The sequence below is a fragment of the Caretta caretta genome, chromosome 6 (genome assembly GCF_965140235.1).
Source record: "Caretta caretta isolate rCarCar2 chromosome 6, rCarCar1.hap1, whole genome shotgun sequence".
Taxonomy (NCBI): Eukaryota; Metazoa; Chordata; order Testudines; family Cheloniidae; genus Caretta; species Caretta caretta.
In genome coordinates, this window is record NC_134211.1 from 115,327,854 (window position 1) to 115,353,983 (window position 26,130).

The following is a 26,130-nucleotide window of genomic DNA, read 5'->3' on the forward strand; positions in this document are numbered from 1 at the left end:
TGGGTGATCAGAAGAATGCAAAGCAAGGTTTCTTTCATCTTTTTTGTTGTTTGTTTTATAGTACAATACCTAGATCACATTTGCAGTATACTAGTAGTTTATTCCACACTAAACTAGTCAAATCCTTAAATAACTACAGTTTTGAAAATTCTGAGTTGTAGAATTGTATTTATGGCTTTCAAGGAAGGGAACTTTCAGTCTGAGATACTAAAAGATTCTCCACCTCACCCCCACCCTCAACAAATTCTCAAAGATAGTGGTAATTATGACACAGAACAAAGTCACAAAACAGTTTGATACTTCAGTGATTTCTGTAAGGTTATATACACGTGTTCTCACCATTAAAGTTAGTAAAAGCCACCATATGAAACCAGAGTCCACTGCATATGTACAGGAGTCCACTAAATGGTAGTTACCTGTAAAAATGACTCTGCAAAAGATGGTGCTGGCTTTGCTACTTAAAGTACATCACAATAGAAGTTGAAAAAACAGACTTTGTAAATACTAAAAAAAAAAATATTGTGGGACTGATATGGTACAAAGAACAGGAGTACTTGTGGCACCTTAGAGACTAACACATTTATTTGAGCATAAGCTTTCGTGGCCTACAGCTCACTTCATCAGATGTAAGCTGTAGCTCACGAAAGCTTATGCTCAAATAAATTGATTAGTCTCTAAGGTGCCACAAGTACTCCTTTTCTTTTTGCAGATATAGACTAACACGGCTGCTACTCAGTAACTGTACCATATCAGGTTTCAAAGTACACACACTCTAAATAAGGCCCAGAGTGTTTAGACTATTAATTTGAGGCTCCTTTACTATATGTAGAGGAAAGTAAAGAGGAAATGGAAGTTTCATATGCAGATGATTAACCATGATTTGTTGGGGAAGAGTTAACATGGCTTTTGTAAAGGGAAATCATGCCTCCCCAATCTACTAGAATTCTTTGAGGGGGGGTCAACAAGCATGTGGACAAGGGAGATCCAGTGGATGTAGTGTACTTAGATTTTCAGAAAGCCTTTGACATGGTCCCTCACCAAAAGGCTCCTATGCAAAGTAAGCTGTCATGGGATAAGAGGGAAGATCGCTCATGGATCAGTAACTGGCTAAAAGATAGGAAACGAAGGGCAGGAATAAATTATCAGTTTTCAGAATGGAGAGAGGTAAACAGTGGTGTCTGCCAGGTCTGTACAGGGAGCAGTACTGTTCAACATATTCATAAATGATCTGGAAAAAGGGGTAATCAGTGAGGTGGCAAAATTTGCACACTGGAAAACAATCCAAATTACACATAAAATGATGGGGGTCTAAATTAGCTGTTACCACTCAAAGATCTTCGAGTCATTGTGGATACTTCTCTGAAACCATCCACTCAATGCTCCCGCCAAAAAAACCTAACAATGTTGGGAATCATTAAGACAGGGATAGATAAGACAGAAAATATATTGCCTCTATATAAATCAATATTCAAGATGTGGGCGTACCATGGAATGCAGATGGGGTTGCACCATCTCAAAAAAAGATATATTGGAAATGGAAAAGGTTCAGAAAAGGGCAACAAAATTAGGGGTATGGAATGGCTTCCATATGAGGAGAGAATAATAAGACTGGGACTTTTCAGCTTGGAAAAGAGATGACTCGGGGGATATGATAGAGGTCTATGAAATCATGACTGATGTGGAGAAAGTAAATAAAGAAGTGTTATTTACTCCCTCTCATTACACAAGAGCTAGGGGTCACCAAATGAAATTAATAGGCAGCAGGTTAAAAACAAACAAAAAGAAGTATTTCTTCACACAACACAGTCAGCCTGTGGAACTTTTTGCCAGAGGATGTTGTGAAGGCCAAGGAACAGGGTTCAAAAGACCTAGATATATTCATGGAGGAAAGGTCCATCAATGGCTATTAGCCAGGATGGGCAGGATCATGTCCCCAACCTGTGTTTGCCAGAAGCTGGGAATTGGCAACCGGGGATCACTTGATGATGACCTGTTCTGTCCATACCCTCTGAAGAGCCTGGCATTGGCTACTGTCAGAGGACAGGATATTGGGGATAGATGGACCTTTTGTCTGACCCACTATGGCTGTTCTTATGTAGAACAATTTAGTATGGCTGGCAAGGAACTCCTCACCTGAAGTCATGAGGCACTGTGACAATCTGGAAATTCCAGCAACAGACACAGACTTGATAGTACCTTGAAGCTAAATTAGAAACGGCATGTAGGCATCCCAGAGGTTGATGGCAGAGAATTCCCCTAATGAACCACTTCAGTCACAGACTGAAGTGTTGTCATCCATAAATATGAAGTCTCCAGACACTTTAACAAGTGCCTAGAATCAGACCAAGATACTTCAACCAGGGAATATTTTTCTATCCAGTCTCTTCCAGAACGAAAAGGACTGATTACCTGAATTCCTGGAAGGGGCCATTAGATAGCCTGAATTGCTACCTGTTAGACTAAAGAGACTGCTATCTCATTTCTGTTCCCACATGTAGGCACCTACATAGTGATCAAGCCACTGCTTAACCTTGTCTTTGTTAGAGTGATCTCCTTAAGGTTACTTAACTTATCACTATAAGGACATGTTTTCCCATGCTCCAAATCATTCAAATCACACTTCAATAAAAATGATTAAAGATCTAGAACACATGACCCTATGAAGGAAAATTGAAAAAAACTGGATTGGTTTAGTCTGACAAAGAGACAATTGAAGGGGGACATAATCTTTTATGTACTTGAAAACTGTTATGAGGAGGGAGAAAAATTGTTCTCCTTAACTTGACGATAGGACAAGAAGTAATGGGCTTAAATTGCAGCAAGGTTTAGGTTGGACATTAGGAAAAATTTCCTGTCAGAGTGGTTAAGCACTGGAATAAATTGCCTTGGGAGGTTGTGGAATCTCAGTCATTGGAGATTTTAAAGAGCAGGTTAGACAAACACCTGTCGGGGATGGTCTAGATAATATTTAGTCCTGCCTTGAATACGGGGAACTGGACTATAAAGACCTCTCCTGGTCCCTTCCAGTCCTACGATTCTATGATCTCATGGCTCTTCTCTGTGACCTGTCCTCTTCATTATTTACCACTTCCCAGTTTCTTGGGTCAACTGCAAAACCATAAAATCATTATTGAAAGAGTTATTTTCCAGGTCACTGAGAAAAAAATCAAAAACAACTGAACCCTGGGAGACCCTGTTCGAAACACCAGTTACTGACTATTTACAGTTACATTTTGAGATCAGTTAGCCAGTTTTTATTTCATTCAGTACATGCCACATTGATTTTATATTGTTGTAGGTTTTTCTTTTTTTAAAAGATCAAAATATCATGTGAATATAGAATAGCCCCAGGAGGGTGCACCTGGCATCAGCTGTCAAACAGGGCCGGGTCGGAGTACAGCTTCAGAATTTGGAGACAGGGAGGGAATAATTTTGAGTCAAGACCTAAGTCAAACCCCATTAGATTGGGGGGGTGAGGGGTGGGGGAGAAGAATAGAGGCTTTCTGGATCCAAGACTGCACGGAGGCCTAACCGCAGGTTTTATAGTTAAACGACTGAATTAACATTTCTGTACTAAATTCCAAGGTGTCATTATTCAGTAAAGCCATAAGCACTACTATGCTGGGAGAGGTTTTGATTAATACACAGGTACTATGAGGAACAGCCTTCTCAGAAGTCCTTTTTAGAAGCTGGAGAAATTTCCAGGAACTCAATATGCATATCTAGTAATGCCATCACTTCTTCCACTGAGGAGAGCAGGATCCCATCAGATTTTGCATGTCCTCAGCCTTACGGGCAATGTTTGACTGACTCTGTCTGAGACATGAGCATGCCTCCAGAGGTCTGCTATGCAGGACTAGCGCTCCCTAGTAGGCTGCATGCATCAGGAGTAACAGCGCCTCTTATAAAAGAGGAGCAAGAGCCTCTCCTGCAGTGCCATTTCTTCCAGATGTCAGAGAAATTGGACACACTGTTCACACACAGATTTTTCCACAAGCGCTGTGATGTCAGGAAGGAGAGGCTACTCAAGCAAAGTAAGATACAAACTGAAATGTAGCCTTATTTCCCAGGCCTAACACTTATCAGCTTCCAAAACAAAGCAAGGAGACAGCATGAGAATTACTTCCACTTGCTGGAGCCAGAACAGGAAACAGAGCTAATGCAGCAAGCAAATATCTGTTTGGGAAAGCAACGCTAGAGCCCCCCCCCCACCACCACCTTCCTTCAGTTAGCTAATGAAGCAAAGCCACTTGTACTGGTATGAGAGAATAGTGAAGTAGTCATGTTTCTGTATAATATCCTTAACTATAATCTTTGATAACAGTTTTGAATCCTTAATGTTTTGGCAACACAGTAAATAACTGACTTAAGTCATCTGGGAGTCTCAAACTATAGCTTTTTTATTATAAACAAAAACAAGGGTATAAGTCAATTCAACTAAGATTTCTTTTTACACCCCAGGCTGCTGACTAATATCAGAAATGTCACTAAGTTGCTGAAAACAAAACTGATGGTCCCATGAATTGCAAACATTATTTTAGTAGCTGTTGTATGTAGGACTACTACCAGGCAACATCCCCATTCCCTCAAACGTAACTTATATTTCCAAATAAAAATTTGTACTTTGAGCTGGGATTCAAGGTCATCAACAGACTTAAGTCACATGAATCCAATTTTTTCTATTTTACCAGATTCCCAAGTGAGTGAATCTCATAAATCCTCCCTCAATGTCACTCTTCATAATGTGACGAAGCTCCTCCTCTACCTTGGTGGGTCTTGCGCTTATTGGCGGATTTGCTCGCCTCAGAGATTCACGGTTTGGCCATTTTCATGAACCCATAGTCCAGGTCAACTCCTCCTGTGTCTGATCAGGAGTTGGGAGGTTTGGGGGGAACCTGGGCCCGTCCTCTACTCCGGGTTCCAGTCCAGGGCCCTGTAGAATGCAGCTGTCTACAGTGCCTTCTGAACAGCCGTGCAACAGCTACAACTCCCTGGGCTACTTCCCCATGGCCTCCTCCCAACACCTTCTTTATCCTCACCATAGGACCTTCCTCTTGGTGCCTGGTAATGCTTGTACTCCTCAGTCCTCCAACAGTAAGCCTTCTCACCCTCAGCTCCTAGCGCTTCTTGCTCCCAACTCCTTACACACGCACCACAAACTGAAGTGAGCTCCTTTTTAAACCCAGGGGCCTGGATTAGCTTGCCTTAATTGATTCTAGCAGCTTCTTGATTAGAACACCTGCAGCCAATCAGCCTGTCTGTCTTAATTGTCTCCAGAAGATTCCTGATTGTTCTGGAACCTTCCCTGTTACCTTACCCAGGGAAAAGGGACCTACTTAACCTGGGGCTAATATATCTGCCTTCTATTACTCTCCTGTAGCCATCTGGCCTGACAGTGTCACAATAAATACTTCTGAAGTGGTGAGAGGAGAGCACACGCGCGTGCACACAGAGAAATTTCTCTTTTTTTTAAGTTGTCACAGAAAGTTCATCTGTATGTCCCCCCTTACTATTCAAAGTAGAAGCAATCTTTTTATATATAGTTAATCATTGTAAAGTTAATTTAAGAAATCAAAGTCACTACTTCAACAGAAAGTGCTTTTAAAATTGTTATGCGAATAGCTTTTTAACCGCTTTGAACTTTGGTTTCAGACACAGCCCAAAGATTTCTCCTTCCACTAGTTTTCTGAGGAGGATATTGTCTTCAGAGGAGAGACATGATGAAGACAATAGACATGCTCTTTGCGTGGTCATAACAGCCTAGAGCAATTTCCTTCTTTACTTCCATCCCAGATGCTTTCATGACTACACAATTATTTAAGATTTAGTGCTCTCTATGCCAGCTGATTGAAGTGACCTTCAAGCCATTTCCAGGAATTCACATGGAGTGCTCCAATAGCAGAAATATACAATGAAGCATCTATGAAGTTAGAAAACTTGGAATACAAAACAAGTGTGAACGGTCTGCAACGCAGTCTTGTGTGAAGTGCTGTCAACACCATTCATACTCAAATATTTGAATATTCAAAAAACTTCCAGCCTTACTATCATCCTTTTGAGTTGTTTTGGACATGCAGGGTCATCTATTCACTTCTCAAAAGCTACTAAGTTTTGATTTGTATGTTCTCCATGACCATAGCTGTTACAGGGAAACATACCTCCTGCATTCTCTTCTAATGCTGGTGAAAATAAAGTTAAATTGTCTCTTTCAAAAGTGTATGTAATGACCATGAAGAGCCATTAATGGTTTACATTTTATACTGATATTTAGAATTCAAAGCTGAACTAGTAATTAATACTGTTCTTTCCCTCCCCCCATGCTCCATGTGGCATGGATATTATCAGGTCCTCTGCATGTTTCAAGCTCTGCATCATTATAATTTCAACTTCAAGTCAAGAGGGAATTAAACTAGCCATGTAATAATGTACTTTAATTACTGGTCTAAACAGAGAACATCTGCATGCATTGTATTTTATATTGCAACTGTGTATACTAAAAGGTAAAATTATATTTTGATTATGCATGTCTTATAGTTTCTCCAATGTATGGCAAACATTTTTGCAAGAGTGAGTTATTTTTAACTCTTAAAAAGAAAAGGAGTACTTGTGAGTTGCTCAGATAAATTGGTTAGTCTCTAAGGTGCCACAAGTACTCCTTTTCTTTTTGCGAATACAGACTAACACGGCTGTTACTCTGAAACCTTTTAACTCTTAGCAATTTTAATATTCTAAAATAAAATGTTGTAGCACTGTAGTCTAAAAGCTTGAGTAATTAACAAATATTAAACAAAAAGTTAGATGTATGCTTTTTAACAAAGCCACATACACATCCAGCAAGACAAGAGATCTGTTTTTAAGTAATTAGAACCTCCTGCTAAAAGATGAAACATTTATCCATTCAGACGTGCAATCATGACATGTCCCTATGTAGGCAGCTTAAAAATAAAAACAAAACTCTGTACTATCAATATCACCCCTATTTTGAATGGTCAAGTAGTTGAGCAAGTTCTCCACCCCCAATCCTTGGCTTCTAGCTAGTTCCTCAAAGGGTACCAATTGCTACTGCTTCTGTGATATGGCCAAGTGACCATGAAAAACTGGAATGAAGATGTTATCATATCATAAAGATGTTAACAGCTCTTCATCACTTTTTAAATCTAGTCCCATAACAAACTATTCCCAAGCACTCCTAGCACAGCATTGTTCAATTAGTAACAGCAAAACATGCAACCACTAAAAAAAAAAGTTAGTTTTTAAGCTGAAAAAGTGTCCAGTTTGTCATGGCTTCCTCATTTACGGTTGCTCAATCCAGTTTCTTGGCAAGCTAATAAATAGGGATACTTGATTTTGCAGAATAGCAAGCGTTTGAAGATCTTATTTGTGACCATTACAATCCATGATACTTTGGCTGGTAGTTCTCATGAGGGGCAGCAGGATCTAGTGGTTAAAGCACAGGGATTTGAGTTCAGAGAGCCAGTTTCTCTTCCAAAAAACTTTGCCACCAATTTATGTAGCCTTGGGCAAGTCATTTAGCACCCCATTTTCCTCTCTGTAATAAAAGAATAATATGGCCTTACTTCATAGCACATCTGTGCAGTGTGAAGTATAAAGTTTTGAAACCCTCAAACAAAAGGCACTATATAAATATGGTGATAGCTCTCGGGATATTCAGGACTGTGATTCACCTTGTTACCCCCCTGCCTCCAGTGAGACTAGCCCGTGCTTAACTGGATGCCAGCTCCCTGACACCTCCAGCCTGCTAGTCACCCAAATAATCCCCTCTGGGTGATACCAGCCCTTACTTTGCCTCACAGATTAACAATAGGTGCACCTCAGACCCCAGAACCCTTTGCAGCATTCTCTTGAATTAGACAGCCCCTTATTCACTGAACACTTATGAGGTCTGCTGCCCCCAATGGGACCAGCATACATGCCTTCTTGATTAATTCAATTTAGGATCAGCTCCTTGTACAAACGCCACAGCATTGAGATATTTATCGTGAAAACAAAGTTTATCATCAAAGATCAGGATTCAAAAGAATGAGTGAAGATAATGGAAATACATGCTTTCTAGAGACTAAACTTAACCTCCTATCTAGAGCAGTCTTATCTCACCCATAGCCTTGGTTGGAAACACTGCAGAAGGCGGATTGTGATCCCATTTTGTACATAAATATGCAGTCCGTTTACTTCTTAGGTACAGGATAACAGGGTGCTTTACATGTCCCCCAGTTATAGTCCAATAAACCTTTGAGGTGCACCCTCAGATAAGGCTCTCTTCCCCCGCCGTTCTTTTCTTCCTTTTAAGTCTCAATCATTCATCTGCATTTAGCTCAGACTGATGATTGAGAGTGAGACAATACTCACTTTACATTGCAACAGATGGATAAACATCTCTGCTCTGACAGGAAACCAGTTTTTCACCTCTGCTGGGGATTAACACCTTGATACAAACCATAAGTAAGTAAATTTTTTTATAAATATATAGTGACAAAGTTCCTCCTCTACCTTGGTGGGTCTTGCACTTATTGGAGGATTTGCTCGCCTCGGAGATTCACGGCAGCCCTCAGTTTGGCCGTTTTCGTGAACCCACAGTCCAGGTCAACTCCTCCTGTGTCTGATCAGGAGTTGGGAGGTTTGGGGGGGAACCCGGGCCCGCCCTCTACTCCGGGTTTCAGCCCAGGGCCCTGTGGAATGCAGCTGTCTACAGTGCCTGCTGGAGCAGCAGTATGACAGCTACAACTCCCTGGGCTACTTCCCCATGGCCTCCTCCCAACACCTTCTTTATCCTCACCATAGGAGCTTCCTCCTGGTGTCTGATAATGCTTGTACACCTCAGTCCTCCAACACTCCACGTTCTCACTCTCAGCTCCTAGTGCCTCTTGCTCCCAGCTCCTCACACGTGCACCACAAACTGAAGTGAGCTCCTTTTTAAGCCCAGATGCCCTGATTAGCCTGCCTTAATTGATTCTAACAGCTTCTTAACTGGCTGCAGGTGTTCTAATCAGCCTGTCTGTCTTAATTGTCTGATTGTTCTGGAACCTTCCCTGTTACCTTACCAGGGGAAAAGGGACCTACTTAACCAGGGGCTAATATATCTGCCTTCTATCACTCTTGTGCATGAAAGTTCTGGCCGATGCCCTTAACAGCATCAACGATGCAGAGAAACATGGAAAACATCAAGTTCTCATTATACTGTGCTCTAAAATAATCATCCGGTTTTTAACCGTAATGATGAAGCATGGTTACATTGATGAATTTGAGATCATTGACGATCAGAGCTGGGAAAATTCTTGTTAATCTCACAGGCAGACTGAACAAGTGTGGTGTGATCAGTCCCAGATTTGATGTTCAGTTGAAGGACCTGGACAAGTGGCAGAACAACCTTTTGCCTTCACGTCAGTTTGGGTACATAGTGCTGACAATTTCCGCTGGCATCATGGACCATGAGGAAGCACGGCGAAAACACACAGGAGGCAAAATCCTGGGATTCTTTATCTAAAACTTGTAAAAACGGGCATACTAATAAATTGTTCAAATGGAAAAAAAAACTCTCTCCTGTAGCCATCTGGCCCGACCCTGTCACAATATATATTATAAAATGTACTTCTAGTTTGTGTACACACACACCCCTCCTTACACAGTAGCAGTACATAATATTTATGACAATATTCCTAACCAGTGACTCACCTGTTTTCCTTTCAAAGTGGTAGCCATGTTAGTCACGAAAGCTCATGCTCAAATAAATTGGTTAGTCTCTAAGGTGCCACAAGTACTCCTTTTCATATTGGAAAAGCTGTTCATTGCTTGTTTGAGAAGGAATACACATGTATAGCTTTCTAACTGAAACTGTACTTTTGATCTTTAATATTTGCATCTTCCTTTCAAGTTAAAAGGTAATGCTGTGGAAGCACTATGGGCTGTCAAAAGGACCTTAGTTAGTTAGTTTCTGGAGATTTGAATAACCAAATCAGTAAAACCTCAATGTTACAAACACCTCAGGAATAGAGGTTGTGTGTAACTCTGAAATGTTCGTAACTGAACAAAACAGTTATGGCTGTTCTTTGACTTAATACAGCTTTGAAACTTTACTATGTGGAAGAAAGTGCTGCTTGTAACCATCTTAATTTAAATAAAACAAGCACAGAAAGTTTCCCTACCTTGTCAAATTTTTAAACTTTTGTTTTTAGTAGTTTATGTTTAATACTGTACTATACTGTATTTGCTTCCCCCCCTCTGCCCTTCTGCCTGATTCCCCCCTCCAGTTCCAAATGAGGTGTCTGGTTGATCAGTCAGTTCATACATCTAATGCAGATCCATAAAACCTCACTTACATGATTCCTTTACATATGTAGTGTTCATATACAACAGTTAAAAATCCAAAAGGACTAAGACTATGTGAGCAAAAACATTATAGATTGAAATCCCAGCAAGACAAAGCTCACCATTCAAACTGCAATTAATTCTTAACATTTGCACTGTACAAAATTTCCAGAATGTGGGGCAGATTTTAATCAGATATTATTTAAAAAAATTAAGATAGACTGGTTTGCTCTGCACAAGTAATAGAAGAAGATAACCTTGCCCAGAAAAAGGCACTAGTAGTTCAATGAAGTACACAAGAAATAGTTACCCAGGAAGATTAGTGAAGAGATGAGTCAAAACAAGCAGACACTGAAGGGCAAGAAACAGAAGTTTCACATTTATCTAGCTTTAATCGAAGGTAGGACTCTGGAACAATTTCCAGTCTCTTAACGCAAAAAGTATGTTAGAAACTAGCAGCAGAGATGACTATTCAGGAGGGATAAAAGGTAAGAGGAAGATCCCCTTTGTAAAAAAAAAAAATGTACATGAATGCTAAATACAGTATAGTCTAAAGAATACAGGGAATAAAAAAAAAAAAAGACAAAAACACACCAGAAAAGATGTGCAACAAAGGAAATTTTTAAAAAATATATGCACTTTAAAACTTAAGAAGCAGTTTACTTAATACTCCAGTCTTCCCGCAGGTTTAAAAAAAAAAGTTACTTCAGAGAGCAAGGACCTGTGCATCTGTCCAAGGGGCATATAATTGGTTATTCAAGAACTATTAGTCTGTTTCTTAGCAACCTCTGTAAGCTCTAATCAAGTAAGGCCAAGATTGTCATTTATCCTTGAAATGCCATCCCCTTTCATCTAATAGAGGATTCTAACTGCTATTAGGCAACAAATAATAGTTTTAGCCATGGATAATATCCATGCTCATTACACATTTCAGCTGAGAATTCTTTCTAATACCAGAGATCAGGAAAGCTCTTCACTATATGCCTTTTGCTTTATTTCATTTAGCTAACAACTAAAATGCTGACTGCTGAAATAATCCATTTTCTTCCCCTCAATTTGTTTAGATGAGCTGCCAAGCTAAAACCAATGAAACTAGGGGATAAGTGTTTGTAGTTGGATCCTTTGGGAAGAAAGGCACTATATAATCAGAATAATTAGTCACTGGAACAATTTACCAGTGTCATGGTGGATTCTCCATCACTGACAATTTTTAAATCAAGACTGGATGTTGTTTCTATAAAATATGCTCTAAGAATTATTTTGGGGGAAGTTCTATGGCCTATACTATAGAGGAGGTCAGACTAGATGATCACATTGGTCCATTCCAGTCAAACTCTATACAGAGGTAAAAGAGCCTGGTTCACAAAACAAGATTTTTGTAACAGTGAATGTCTTCAGTATGACTTTATAGAAGAAAAAGCATCTTTATACCACAAGCAGCAGTACGGACATGTTTCCAAGCAAACTATAGGACTTGGAGATGAAATTTCATGAGCCCCCAAGAGTATTTAAGCCCCCAAAACTTGTGAGATGGGTAAGAGGATTATTTTTTCTACCATAAAATGCAGCCTTTTCAATGTGGAACACAGCTGGCAGAGCAACGCTATGGCAAGAGCTAAGACCAAATAGTATATTGTATCCAATTAAAAAGCACACAGTTAACTTAGATAGAAAGAATGAAATTATCGAAGTAGGAATTTGGATATATGCCACTGAGGACTGAACTGACTCATGAACACGGTCTCACTGGATTTCTGATCGCCTCTATTCTAAAATTCACCCAAGAATGTTCCATATGACGTTGTTATGAGTTGATCCCTACTAAATTAAAAGCAACAATCGAAAGGATTTAGATACCTCCTAGCCAGATGTGAATGGTGGTACCAGCAGCAAGGTCCAGGGCAACTCACTGGTAAGAGGTGTAGCACCTTGACACACCTCCACTGAAAGGGGCAGGATGGTAGGATTCCTGAATAGGTGCTCTCTCTATCCCCTATTCAGCAGCTCCATCTTTTGGATGATCCTCTGCTAAGTTTTGATACATTTGAAGCACCAACCTTGCCCTTCCTCCCCCCCATCCCTTTCCTGGAAAAAATATTTCCTCTTTCAACCTGCCCCTAGGAGCTCCTTGGCTGCTGTAAGTAAACCAACAGGGTGGGGAAAGAAGAAACAGCAGAAAGTACGTTTTCCTTCAACTACTGTACCACATCTCCAACCACAATTTTTTATACCCCTTCCCCCACCATGGAGTAGCACCATTGCTTGCTTCTGCCAAGGACTTTTCAATCAGCGTCTACACAAAGTTGACAAAAGAGCATTAGTTTTATTCCACTGATTGGGGGGGGGTGGGCGGAGGAGACATGCTTGTGGCAGGGCAGGGGAAAGAGAAATTTATGAGCACAAGAGCATCTACAACTGTCTGCAGACCAAAGGATAGTGCTGCATCTATTCACAATTACTTTTTTAAAATAAAGTTAGTTGAGGTAAAACTACAACGTGCCCTGTCTACACCTAATTTTTATAACCTTTTAGTGATCTCCTTGTAAAAATACTTTTCTTGCTGTAGACATAGCCAGAGTGGCTTCACACTTCATAATAGGGTCAAACTGCTCAAGACAGTATTATAAGTGGAAAGGATACAGAGCTTCTACTATAAATTGTGACGGACAAGAACCTCCTTCCCCACCCTTTACCCTAGGTTTATTTTGTTTAATATATACGTGATTCTTTGATTGAAGATAGACTAGATATTAGAATAATGGATTATTGCATATGTCCTGTGTACTGCAACAAGAGTGTAATGATCTCATTGATGCACAGCCTGGAGTGCCTTGTGAAAGAAATTCTGATTGCCAGGTATCAGTCCATTTCCGATCTACAACACTAAAGCCTGCAGTCTGAATTAAGCTTCAGTATCCTTAAAGAAGAGAACTTTAGTAAAACACTGGTGTGCCAAAGAAGTTTTAAAATGTTAAAATGTTAGAATTAAATAAGCTTTCAGAGGCACAGATGTAGAATCACAGAAATGCAAGACTGGATTTAGGACCATCTAGTCCAGCCCCCTCCACTAAGGCAGGGCTAAGTTTAAACTGTCCTTATATTACTACTATCTGAAGAGTTATCCATATGCCTTTAAGAGTACTTTGAAGGAAGAAAGGTTAAGAAAGTATAACACAACAGGTGGCAGGCCACTAATCTCTCTGCAATGCAAGATATTTTTACAAGAAATTCTAGGTTCAGTTACAACGTCTGAAATATGCAGAGGACATTAAGGGTTCTCTTTTCACTGAAATTTGGAAGACAGGACTTTTCTATAGTTACATGAAAAGTATCTCTTCATAGTTTCTGCTCTGGGCAAGCTGCAATATTAGTTGTTGGCACACACAGCATGCCCAGAGTGCTTTTTGTGTGTGTGGGGGGGGGGGGTAAGTGGCACCTGCAACTACCATTGACATCAAGTGGAGAAGTCCATACTCAGCACACCTGAAAAATCAGAGCCTAGATCACAGTTTCTCAAATACAGCCACCATATTTCCCCTACAGCCACAGCAGTTTCCTGGGCAATGGGAATAGCATCAGCCCCTCTCCTTCCTCCTGCATGTGGCTCCTGCATGCGCTGCCTCTCTGGAGGCAGAGGTGGGACACACAACACTTAAGGAGCAAGGTGAGGAGGGGGTGAGGAGGTGAGCAGCGAGGTGAGCAGCTGGCGGGGGTGGGGTGAGGAGAGGAGGCGAGTGGTTGTGGGGGAGAGGAGGCAAGGCAAGTGGCAGGCGTGGAGGGGAGCCCAGCGGGGGAGTGAGGAAGTGAGCAGCAAGCCAGCAGCAGGGTGAGGAGGCAGCGAGGGGCGAGCGCATGTGCACCAGGTGGAGCCCCTGACTCCACCCCTTCACCCCCGTGAGCCCCTCCCCTCCCCCCCCCGGCAGCCAGAGTCCCAAGACCCACTGTCCTCCCTGCAGCTGAAGCCCCTGCCTGGAAAAGCCCCAAGTGTCCCCCCTCGACCAGAGGAGCCCTGGGCTGGCTGAAGCCCCAAGACACCCTCCCCTCCCCCACAAATCTGGCCCAAGTCCAGAGCACCCCACCCCCCCTCGGCCAGAGGAATTCTGGACAGACCAAAGCCCCAAACCACACCCACCCCAGAGGAGCTCTGGGCCAGCCACAGCCATGCCTCCCCTCCCCAGACCCAAGCCACCAAGATCTTTTTAATTATTATTTGCACTTCTATTATGTCAAAGCATTTTTAAATTTACTTCAGAGTGGTTGTACAGACAACCACTTTCACCAAAAAAGCAAAAGAAATTAAAAAAAAAAAAAAAAGAAAGTGCTTTCCACGTTCTTATTTGTGTTTCTATTCTGTTAGGTCCAGTAAAGAATAGAGAACTGCACATTTTTTATTATTGCAAAAACAAAAAAACAAAAACCCACCCACAATCTTACATATATAAATCCAAATCATTGTAATTTATTTATGTGCATATTACTTTAACAACTTTTGGAAAAAATAAATAATTTTAGGAAAAGCGTCAGTGTGTTGGTGGCTGCACTATGAGGCCACCACAAATTTGTTGTGAGAACCCCCTGGCCTACACCATTACTATATTATCGACAGTGAACATGTAAGATTTAACTCAAAAGCTCTCTGATCTAATATTGAAGGGATACTGTTTACATACTGAAATAGTCCCTCACTCTTTCACATACAAAATCCCAAGAAGAGTTAGATCTGTGAAGACAAGTACTAAGCAGCTGGAAATTTATCCAAACTCACTTACCCACTAAGCCACAGGGAACAGAGAGCAAGATTTTCTTGTACACCCCAGTCTTCTATGTATTCATAAATGCACAGCAGAGAATCTGCAGGGGATGATTTCTGGTGCACATCCATACGTTATGATTATCTGGAAGTGTCATTTTGGGCTATTAGCATTGAGCATGTCCTTTTAGAGTCATAAGAGAAAACTGACTGTGATAGTTATTACAACACTGCTAGAATGTTCTCAAATTGCCTACCCAAAGTGCCACAAAAAGGTACTAATTAAGGAGTAAATATTTCGTTTGAAAGATGATTAAACTAGGGGCTTACCTACATAAGCACCTATTTTGTGGCAAACTGGGGTGCAAATCTACCCCACATTAAGTGTCCATGTGAATGTTGCTACTGCACACTAAAAATTCCTTACTCCACTTGGATCTATCCTGCTTTGAAACAGTAGATTGATGCGCACTAGGGAACTTTTAGTGAGGGGCAGTAGTGTCCACATAGACACTACATGCACGGCAGGCTAGCACAGAGTAGATTTGCATCTCAACTTGCCACAAACTGAGTGTTCATATTGGTAAGTCCCAAGAGTTTATAGCAGGGGTGGCTAAGCCAGGGTGGATAAAAATCAATCGCTTTTTTTGATAAAAAGGTTTTTCCCCCTCAAAAAGCAATCTAAAGATAGTTTTAATTAAGATACATTATAGCTCAAAGATATCTCATCATGGAATAGGGATTATACATTCTAATTCTATAGTATGAGACAATATATTCATGTAATACTTAAGAAAAGTTTTGTAAATGAGTTCCAACAGTTCATGGATTAGGGACGCAATCTTATGGGGTTCCAGGGGCTTCTGTATAGATTATTTAGGTTAATCTTTCTATCTACTCAATGGGACTCAGTGCTCAGTCAAGAAGATACCATCAGAAATGCTTAGTTTTGCAGTTCTCAAACTGTGGATTTGTCTCCAGAAGTAACATGCTTGTTGACAGCAAAAATGTTTTTAAATAAACAAAAAAAAACCCCAAACAAACATACAGCGGTGAGAAATAACAGACCTCAACCCTATTGTCCCTCTGCAAATTTGTGTACAAAGAGTCAATCCCTTGCCTCTCTCTAAAAGTGCAAAGTTTCAAAAAGTTCAATGAATAGAAGATTGTTGGGGCAGAATAGATCCGGACAAGGAGAAGAAGTCTGGAGATAAATGTGAGAAGGGAAGGACAGGCAGTAAAAACAAAAGTGAAACTGTTTGAGCAGCATATTCCAGAAGTCTTCAGGTCTTTCCGAGCGTAGCCTTCATTGATTTGAGATCTACCAAACCATTCTCTCACTAGAAGGGAAACCTACAATGGCAGCAGGCCGTAAAAGAGACCCAGTTTGGGAATATTTTAATGAAGTTCCTCTACCTGTGGGTAAAACAGACATACATGCAAAATGCAAACAGTGCAACAAAAAAATGCAAGGCCTAGTTGTCTGAATGAAACAACATCATGAGAAGTGTTCCTTCTCAGGAGGAACCTCCTTTGAAGATGATGAAAGGAACATGTCTGAACATGCAGGATCTTCAGGTTGGTAACAACCAACAAGAATGCACTTTTATGTAGAAATCCATGATTAAATAGAGTTTTCCTGACTAGTAATTTAATTTAAATCAAATCCACCCTGGGCCAAACCATGGCTTGCAAGCTGCATGCAGCTCTTTTACAGTTAAAGTGCAGCTTGCAGAGCCCCTCATGCTCCCCCACCCTCCATGTACCAGACTGGGCAGGAGAGTTGGGGACCTCTACCTTGCAATGGGGTGGTGGTGTAGGGGCTTCTGCCTAGCAGGGAGCGGAGTCTCAGGGCTTTAGCAGAAATGGGGCTGAAGCCCCAATCCTAGCAGGCACCTCCTGCGAGACTGAAGCCCCGAGCCTCGGCAGATGTGCCCTGGCTCTCGAACTTCTGAGGACTGTCATATGTGGCTTGGAGGGTCAGTAATTTTGGCCATCCCTGGTTTATAGGGAAACTTCGTATTATCAGCACAGACTTCCAATAAAAAAAAAACTGCAGTCAAGTTAAGTTGCATAAATATTTTATGTTCTTAACTAATATGTAGCTACCATCTACTTCATTTTTCATATTAATTTCCCATTATACTGTCCTAATTCATATAATGTGCTTATACTGCACCCATCCCCAAGTTTGTTAGATCTTATGTTCACTTTCTCACCTTCCCCTCACCCACTCTAGTCTATATCAAGTTTTGTTGTTTTAAAACTATAGGGTCAATGGAGTTAAGGGACAGCTTGTCAAAAGTAGGAAGTTTTACATTTCATTCTAAGGCATTTAGTTTGCATCATCAACTTGGGCTGGTCCCAAGGAAGACTGAAAATGACATGACCTTGAATTTGATCCAGTAATCAATGGGAATCCAGTGAAGAAAGCATTGCTGATCAGAGATTCCAAGTGCATTGCATTATGGTAATCGATGCCTGAGTGACAAAAGAATGGCTCACTGCAGCCAGACCCAGAGCTGAGAAGATGGGGAGGCATTTTCCAACCAAAGCTATTTGGGTGTCCAAAGGCAGCGAGGAGTCAAGACCACAGGCCTTCCAATATCTAATTCTGCCCTTGCTACAACCATGCAGCTCTCAGATTTTGAGATAGGGGAGTCTGCATGAGCTAGCTGTGTGTGCAGGATTATGCTGAAGTAAACAACATCTAAAGAACAGGTTTAAATTATATATTAAAGGCATAGTGTCAAGTGGATCTTAGATCTACTTGTGCAGCCAAGTTATTATTTCAACAGCTTCGCTTAGGATATATTCTACACTCTAGCTTATGCTTTAGATCAAGTTTGAACAATTCCAGACATCTGGATGAGACAGATCACCCTAGTATCTGTGTACAGCATACAAGACTTACAATTTAAAAACCACTTTCATACATAAGATCCAATACCTGAAAGTTCCCCTTAAAGTTCCTACAAAACTTCAACTGAGAAGGATACTTACAGGCTAGATAAGAAGAGCTGAAATATTTATGGAAATCCTGGACACATTCCAAAAGTGTAGGGAACACTAATCTTCTGGCAAGTTCCTGGCGGTAACCAGTTACTAGAAAAAAGCCTAACCACTCAGGACTCATTCTTGGTTAGTTACCCTGAGTTTCCAGATAAACAGGTTCTGTGACACAAGGAGAAGAAAGGTGGTAGCAAAATCTTTTAGGATTTTGGAGACAGAATCACTTTAAATTTTACCTAGAGAATTTGACAGCCTGTGTGGAACACTGGTGTAACCAGTGACCATCACATTCAAGGGTCTGAAAAAAATGGGGGTGCAACTACTGTTCTTCCATTCTCTCTGCTCAAAACTTTCAACTTCAAGACCTCTCAGTACAATATACCTGCATGTTTAACTCAACTGTATGGCCAGATAAGAGTACCAATAGTTTTGGTGCCTGGTGCAGAAAAGTGAAACATTTTCGCCGTGGAATTCACCATTTCGTGGCATGATGGAGAGGTGCCAGATTGCATGGCTACAGAAGACCAGAAGCAACGGAGCCTTGAATGTAACAGTTCACACCTTTTAGGGCTATTGTTTCAGTGAGGAATCACTCCAGTGGTTTACACTTTCAAGGTTCTCTGCTACCAAATGGGCTAAAGTACTATTTCATGAACGGAGGACAGAGGAATGGTGGTAGCAATCCCAAAACCATTTTGTTGCAAACCACAGGTGGAGAAGCCCTGGTCAACATTCTAGGATATCACTCAGCGCTCTGATAAGTCAAGATGTGATTCAGTATGTTAAGGTATAGCACTTTTTTTTTTGCGCAATAGCCAACAAGATATTTGCAAAACATTGGCATATATGCTCATCTTCTTGGCAGAGACCTTACAGATACAGCTTGACTCCCAGAGGAGCTGACCTCTTACAGAGCAGACAGGCCCCTAACAGGTGGAGGGGGGCAGAGAGAAGACAGACCCTCTTTTTCAATTGGCAAAGCAAGAACCTAGCCTTGCATAATTAGATACTAGGTATTTTGATAATGATTATGTGTATCTTCCAACTAAGATTCTTAGGAGCTCCTTACAAAAACTAAGCCTTACAGATGCAACGGAGAGTCAGTACAGTATTAAGTGACCCAACTCCCAATCTTTTGCTCTAACCATTAGTCAACACTCCACCATTTAAACAGGTTGTGCTGGGATAGCCCCATTTATATAAAATGCACTTTTCAATGTTTCTCTCCTGATCAAGGAACAGAACCAATTTTTAAAGTTAATGGAAGCCTAAGCATTTTGTGGAAATGCAGGACTGATTATTATAGTCCTGCATCTCCACAAGATGTTTGATAGCCCAAGCTAAAGAGATACTATTGCAGAAAGTCTGAAAACTACATTATCACTTATTTCTTACATGTCACTTACTAGTTGCCATGGCAAACTTATTCCAGAATCAATCCATCAATTCAGGAAGAGCCTGTTCTGAAGCAAGAGATTAGACTCTACTATAAATGTAAAGTGTCTCATGATCTCTTGATGCAGACAGTTCCCAGTAATGCAAGTTAATGCAATATTGGGCAAAGAACCCACCACTTTAAAAGTTTGTGGAATGTGAGCTTTTAATATAAAAATCTGGTAGAGCTGAAAGTCTGCATACAGAAGCATCCCAATTGCATTCAAGATACAACAGTTTTGATGCTCAACAAGCCTTGCAATGAAGTCAGTTTTCAGTAGTATTTTAGTCAGATGTTGAAACTTCTATACTTAGAACACAGAGTAAGATGAAAGTGGTTTAGAAGAAGCAATTATTGCCACCTATGCAGTTTATATTTATGAATCTTTCATATTTCAGTTATAACATTTTATGTAGTTCTCAACTTGAGAAGTACTTTTATTTTAACTAAGTTAAATTTGTTTATTGATAATCATTAAGCTTCTCAAATTTTAGAGCAGGAGGGAGGGGAGAGTTGAGGTGGGTGGGTGAAGACAGCTGTATTGTTCTAGCTGTTCCTCATCTTCTCCCACTGCCAAAATTTCTGCAGAAGACATATCCCAAGGTAGCAATTTTAAGACCTTCTCTTGAAAATAGTTGTTTTTTTTTAATTAAACCTTTCTAGTCTGATCTAACAGGAAACAGGGAATGAGCAACAACTGACACTTCTATCTCCTTGTAGGCATCATTGAACTCAGCTGTTTCAGCTTTATAGAACAGAGTTGTCATACCTCAGACTACTCTAAAGAAGACTGTCTTTTTAAAAGAGACTTGAAATATGCAAGTCTAATGGACTTGCAAGTCTAACTGAAGTCTAAATATGCAAGTCTAATTGAAAAGTAGTATGTTTTATTGTAATAAAGCATCTTAACAGCTGAAAAGGGTGTTTCTACTAACACTGTTATAAACAGCTTATTTACAGCCATTGTTAATTTGTGATATTAAGAGATTACACAGAGGGAAGAATACTGGAGACAAGTTTTCCTCTGTATTCAATTGGTTCTAGTCAATACTAGAAAGTTAAAAACAGTCTCCTTAAGTAGGCAATCAAGCCTTCAATTAGCAGCCAGTAAGAAGTCCACATATACCAATTTTTGTTTTCATTAAGTGATATTTTATCTACAAAGATTTTTATATTTTTTTCCTGGTTTATACAAGAAGTTTTAGACTTCAAGTCCCTTGGTGACCATAGATGCCAAACCAAATGCATTTTATGCAAGTTAAGGATTTTTTTCTTGCCCCCTTTAGTGGCATCTCCTGCAACTTGATCAGTAAGTGACATTACTCATTACTGGTGCGCTTATGTGCACACTGATGTGCACAAAACTAGCTCCATGACAAGAGTACAGGAAGTGAGTGGTATGCCAATATGAAGAGTTTACACAAAGTGATCTGTTTTGAAAATGGTAGTTTTAAGGATTTGATATTTGAGTCATTCAAGAAGTTGACTTTAGGACTATTCACCAATGAACATAATTCAGCTCCAAAAGCATTTGTTAAGCTACCTTTTTCTAGTATTTATGTTACAATAAAAAGTCTTACATGAACTGGGAAGTCTTTCAATTTACTCTTGTTCATCATAGGTCTTATTGTATAATTTATCATGGAAGTCTGGAATTCCCAAGATCTTCCCCTTAAAGCTTGACCCTCATGATGGGGCTACAACATACCTGTTTAAATGCAGCATATAAAGCAGCTTGGGTAGTTTTTAAAGCTGTAGTGCAGCTAGTCTACAGTTATTTTTAGAGTTACGGGTAGGCAGGGAGAGGACTTTATTGCTTCCAAACTCAAACTGCAAGCCACCCACCAAACTCCATTTTGTAACTGGTTGCACTGTTTAAATAAATTACAGGTTGCTTTGCAACAGCTGCAAAGCCACACTGGAAATGAAACACCAAGTGTTTCAGCTTCAATGCTTCCATAAAGTGGTGTGGGTAGTGGTGTAAAGGATTTGAGGGTTGACAGATATTACTTGGGTGCTGGAAGTATTGTAAGTGTGCCTGAAGTAGAAAGGCCTGTTAAACTTTACGACTTATTCAGTATACAGGAACATAGTAGAGGGCAGCTGCAAGATAGGAATGTTTATTCTGACAGAAAACATTAGAGGGTCGATTGAGCTCAGAAACCTGTATTATGAGGACTACTCAATTCTCTGCCAATTTCAAGAAGCAGTACTAGAAACTGGCACAATAAAATAATGACCTAACTTACCTCTACTTCCTCAGGTACATCAAGTATAAAATGTTTTCAGATGCTAATGTTGCTCACTTAGCTTACTCAAAGTCTATTTCACCTCACCTGTATTTAACAGATGACTTTAAGAGAGAAAAATCTTTATTTAATGCTTGATCACATTTCAGCTAGCTGTTCAGTTGTCCCACCTATCACATTTATATAGTATTCACCATATTCCATCAGCAGGGAGCCTTATAATTCTAAAGACGACTAGGAAAGAGTTAAGTATTGTCTTGGACATTAGAAGCTAAGCCACTTTGTACACAGAGATCAACATGTAAGAGCTTGTATCCATTCCAAAGTTCTTCATATGGATTTAAACAGCAAAAAGTTAAAGTATCTTTCTAATCTGAAGCATCCCCTCTCCCTCCTGTACTACAAAAAGCCTCTTTTAAAACTGACCAGCTCCCCCATTAGTGGGAAATATTCGGAGGAAGAGAGTCTTCAGTAGTACTGAGGATTTAAATGTTGTGGGATTTATTTCTTTAGCATGGCCAGTCTTTAACCTGAGCTTCACCATTTAACATTTCCAAGGACTGCTGATTTCCAGAAGTAAGAGGAAGATCGTTGCACAGCCCAAGGCAAGCGGGATCCAGTCATCTGTTGTTCACAACGTGAACGTGCTCGGCCCGAGAGCTGCCATAGTCGGGGGTCACCCTCCATTGTCAGGCTCCCGTCCTAACTCGGACACTCTGCCATGACGAGTCCCCACTCCCCTGGGCTACAGCCACTAGCCACCCTCACCCCGACGGCCCCGGGCAGCTGCAGAGCGGTGCCTGCAGGATCACACCTGCCCGGCGCGGGGCGGGGCGGCTGGAGTTGGCTCCCGGCTCGCAGCCTCTCCCGAGCTCACCCCGCTACGTGACACCGACCCCTCGCTCCCCTCCCCCACACCAGGGAGGCGGCTCCCCGGCTGCCAGTCACACGGGCCTCCTTGGATTTCGCCCCCCCCCCCCCAGCGCCAGTCAGCGTCACGCTTGGCTGCTGCGGCCCCACACCCCTGGGCAGGGCGCCACCAGGAGCCCTGAGACCGAGGGCAGCCCCCAGGCCGGGGGGTGGGGGGGGGGCGGTGTGACCGGCCCCAATTCACCGCCCTGCCTCAGGCCAGGGCGACGGGGGCCCCCGCCCCTAGGGGACGGTTCCCAGCCTCCCCTGAGCGGGGCAGGGCTCCTGGCGTCTAGGCGCCGGGCGCTGCGTACCCCACACGCCTACCAAGCCAGCGGCTTCGCCTCCCAGCCTCGGCCCCTCCCACCTCCTGCAACGGCCGCCCGCCAGCCACTTCCTCCCGCCCCCGGGGCCGGTCTAGTTCCAGAAGCCGAGCAGCTCGCGCCCTTCGCGAGCCGCCGCACGCGCTCTCCACTCACTCCCCACAGCCTGGGGCCAGTGCAGCGGCCGCCGCCTCGCCTCCCCACGCCCCAGGCTCACCGAGCTGCCGGCGCCCCCTGCCGGGAGGCTCCTTTCAATGCATGCCCCATTTAACTGCAAGCAGGCAGCACCTTGCGCCACAAACAGGGGAGGCTCCAAGTCTGTGCAACGCTGCAGGACCTGGAGCCAAAAAACAACGTATCTCCTTCCATGCAGAGGAGAATGCGTTTTGCACAGGCTTAGTGCCCACACCTGGTAAAGCAGGAACTGTCACGCAACTGATTTCCCAGTTGCTTCTGCAGGACTGAAACGCCCTTATGTAGTTACTTCTGGGATTAGTCTTCGTTGTATGTTTAATTTATTATTACACTGCAGCCAGTGCGGTGCTTTATATCTATTACTGCCACAAATATTCCCAGTCACTAGGCTGCAGCCTGTTGCAAGCGTTTCTTGAATGCCTCTCTGTCACACAAGGGAGTTAATACAGCTCCCCTAGCCCTAGAGATCCCGATCTGCAAGACAAATGAAATCGTTGCTGGTGAAAAGGGGAAACCCCAGCTTTGCAAATGTACATTCAAACAGCAAGCGTTAATATTAACCTGGTAACCATCACCTTCCATACCGTCTCTAACCTCCACAAGCAAAGAGCACACACTACCTTCAGTAGTCTACTAGAAGGACTGCAGCGCGGGATGGAAGGAAAAAGGCAACTCAAATTAGAAAGTGGAGCAACGAGCAAAGGGAGGTCATAACTATTCAGCCATCCATTTGCAACCATCGGGGGGGGGGGGAACCTTATTTCTTAGGTTATTCCTTCCAGCCTATTCAATGCACAAAGAAAAAGGATTTTGCTTTGAGGAAATTAAAAGGTTACAGAAAAAGGGATGAGAGTCAACCTACCGGCCATGCAAACTGAAAAGGTATAACAATCCTGCCCACGTCATGATTTTTGCCCTGATAATATTTGTTGCTGTTCAAATAAAAAGTATTTCCACCGAGAACTGGGGTAGATCCGGATCCGTAGTTGCAGGGTCCAATGGGAGTGATCTTGGCCTGATATTCCTTTAAACAAACTTTCACATAAGTATCACATTCATCCCGGGTACAGTTCAGGTTCTGGGGACTTTTCATGCCATCACAACATTCCCCATTCAACAATTCTCCGTTTACATTCTTCACCGAGTTAAGCTGCAGCTCGAAATAGCCAGTGGATTGGGACACCTAAAAATAAAAATCAAAAGGGAGTCAACCTCATTACTACAGCGTCTTGGGAAAGTGCATGGAAGTTTGCAACCAGCCAATACAAGGTTTCCTCCCAAGCCTTCCAGTAAAGCGTTTTGCTATTAATTATATTTACTATAAAATAATACAACTAGAACTGTAGAGATGTTAGCACAGCAATAAAAAAGCTGCACTAGGTAACTGCACTGCAAAAGTACTGTACATAAATATGCCACTGCAAGTGATATAGACACATTTTAAAATCCCTCAAGGCTGAATAAATTATCGAGAGAGGTATGAAGAGACGTAGTATACAGAAGTGAGCACCCAACTCCTGAAATACAACAGTAATTATGATCTCTGCAAATGCAACCGTTTTCATACAGAACCGCTTAAACTAAATGGGCGTGAAGAAAATGTAGCTGCAAATTCTATGTTCTTCTAACACGGCATATTGATTTCCTCCCCCCTCCTTTAAACCCACGGATCCAATGCCATGAACAGGAGACTGATTGAAAGGCTACAGAGACAGAAAGAAGCCATGGCAACCCCCACAATGAGATCAGGGCTTTAGGTCTAGGAGCCATGCCCCAAAAGGGGCAATGCTAAAAAGACAGTTACCCCTGGCTACGAAATTAAATGCATTCCCCCCTCCTCCACCGCACCCCGTTTGGTGGGAGAGGTGTATCCCTTTCAGGGAGGAAAGCCTTCTGCTCCAGCCCCCCCCAGGGCATTTCCCCAGCACCCTGCAACCGCCAATCTTCTTACCTGCACCCACAGAGTTAGGAGCAGCACCAGGCTCAGCGCTGCTGTGCGGGGAGCCCAGTGCCGCCTGCTAGAACCCAGCATGCCTGCTGCTCCGAGCCGAGTGGTGCTTGATCAGAGACGGGCGAGGAAACCAGCCATGGACCGGCCTCTGCACGGAGCATCGACGGCGAAGCTCTTTACATGCACACGGCGGAGGCTCCTCTGCTGCCCGGGAAGCTTTTCCCCAACGCCCCGAAAGGTGCAGGGCATGGGCTGTCAGCGCGGACCGCCGAGAGCTCCCGCTGTAGCAGCGCTGGTTCGCAGGCAGCTCGGCTCGCTCTCTGCGCGCCCGCACCGCACGAACACCCAACAAGTAGGTGCCAGAGTGACAGCTTCATTACCCATTAGTCACCGGCGCCTCAGCCTTCATATTAATGAGGGGGACGGGCCCAACCCAGGAGCGGGCGGGTGTGGCCACGCGGCGCTGCTCCTGCTCTTAAAGGGCTGGGGACGGGGAGACGGAGGGGCGCGCCGGAGAGGGGCACGGCCCCGGGGGCGTGCGCGCTAAGCATAGCCCAGGGGTGCACGCCGACTGGCCGCAGGGATCGGGAGTGCGCGCCCCAGTACTCCCCGTGCGTGCACAGGCAGCCACCTGCCCGCGGGGGGTGCCCCGTCCCCTGCGGCGTGGTCAGAGCTGCGTGCCCCGTGGATTGGGAGAGGCGCGCCATCCCTCGTTCAGCGGGTGTCTCTGGGGGTGGAAAACTTTACCAGACCTTGGCAAGCCCAGAGCAAACTGGGACGGGGGTGATAAGACAGCAGCGAGGGCGAAGGCACCGGTCCTCTTCCCTTCCCTGGCCCCACCTGCTGCTGGGAAGGGGAAGGAAGTTGGGGGAGGGGGTGTCCCTTTTTTTTTCAGTCCACCTTTGTGTAATGAGACATGTGACGTTGCCCTCTGGCTGATGAGAAGGAAAATGGATTTTTCCCTGTCTTACCACCCAAGGGCC

At 42.7% G+C, this 26,130-nt stretch overlaps 1 protein-coding gene and 1 pseudogene across 2 annotated transcripts in view; one reads left to right on the plus strand and one right to left on the minus strand.

Annotated features, from left to right (window-relative positions):
• The window catches only part of JAG2 (jagged canonical Notch ligand 2), a 95,277-nt gene extending 69,746 nt beyond the window's left edge, over positions 1-25,531 (minus strand). For both annotated transcript variants that reach the window (XM_075129926.1, XM_048853593.2), the window contains exons 1-2: positions 25,148-25,531; positions 24,059-24,379 (exon numbers count right to left, since the gene is read on the minus strand). In XM_075129926.1, coding sequence (XP_074986027.1) covers positions 24,059-24,379; positions 25,148-25,228 — 402 coding nt within the window. In that variant the 5' untranslated portion in view covers positions 25,229-25,531. The remainder of the gene's footprint in view (positions 1-24,058; positions 24,380-25,147) is intronic.
• Positions 9,115-9,538, plus strand: LOC125638205 (small ribosomal subunit protein uS8-like; annotated as a pseudogene).
• Positions 25,532-26,130: the final 599 nt, after the last annotated feature.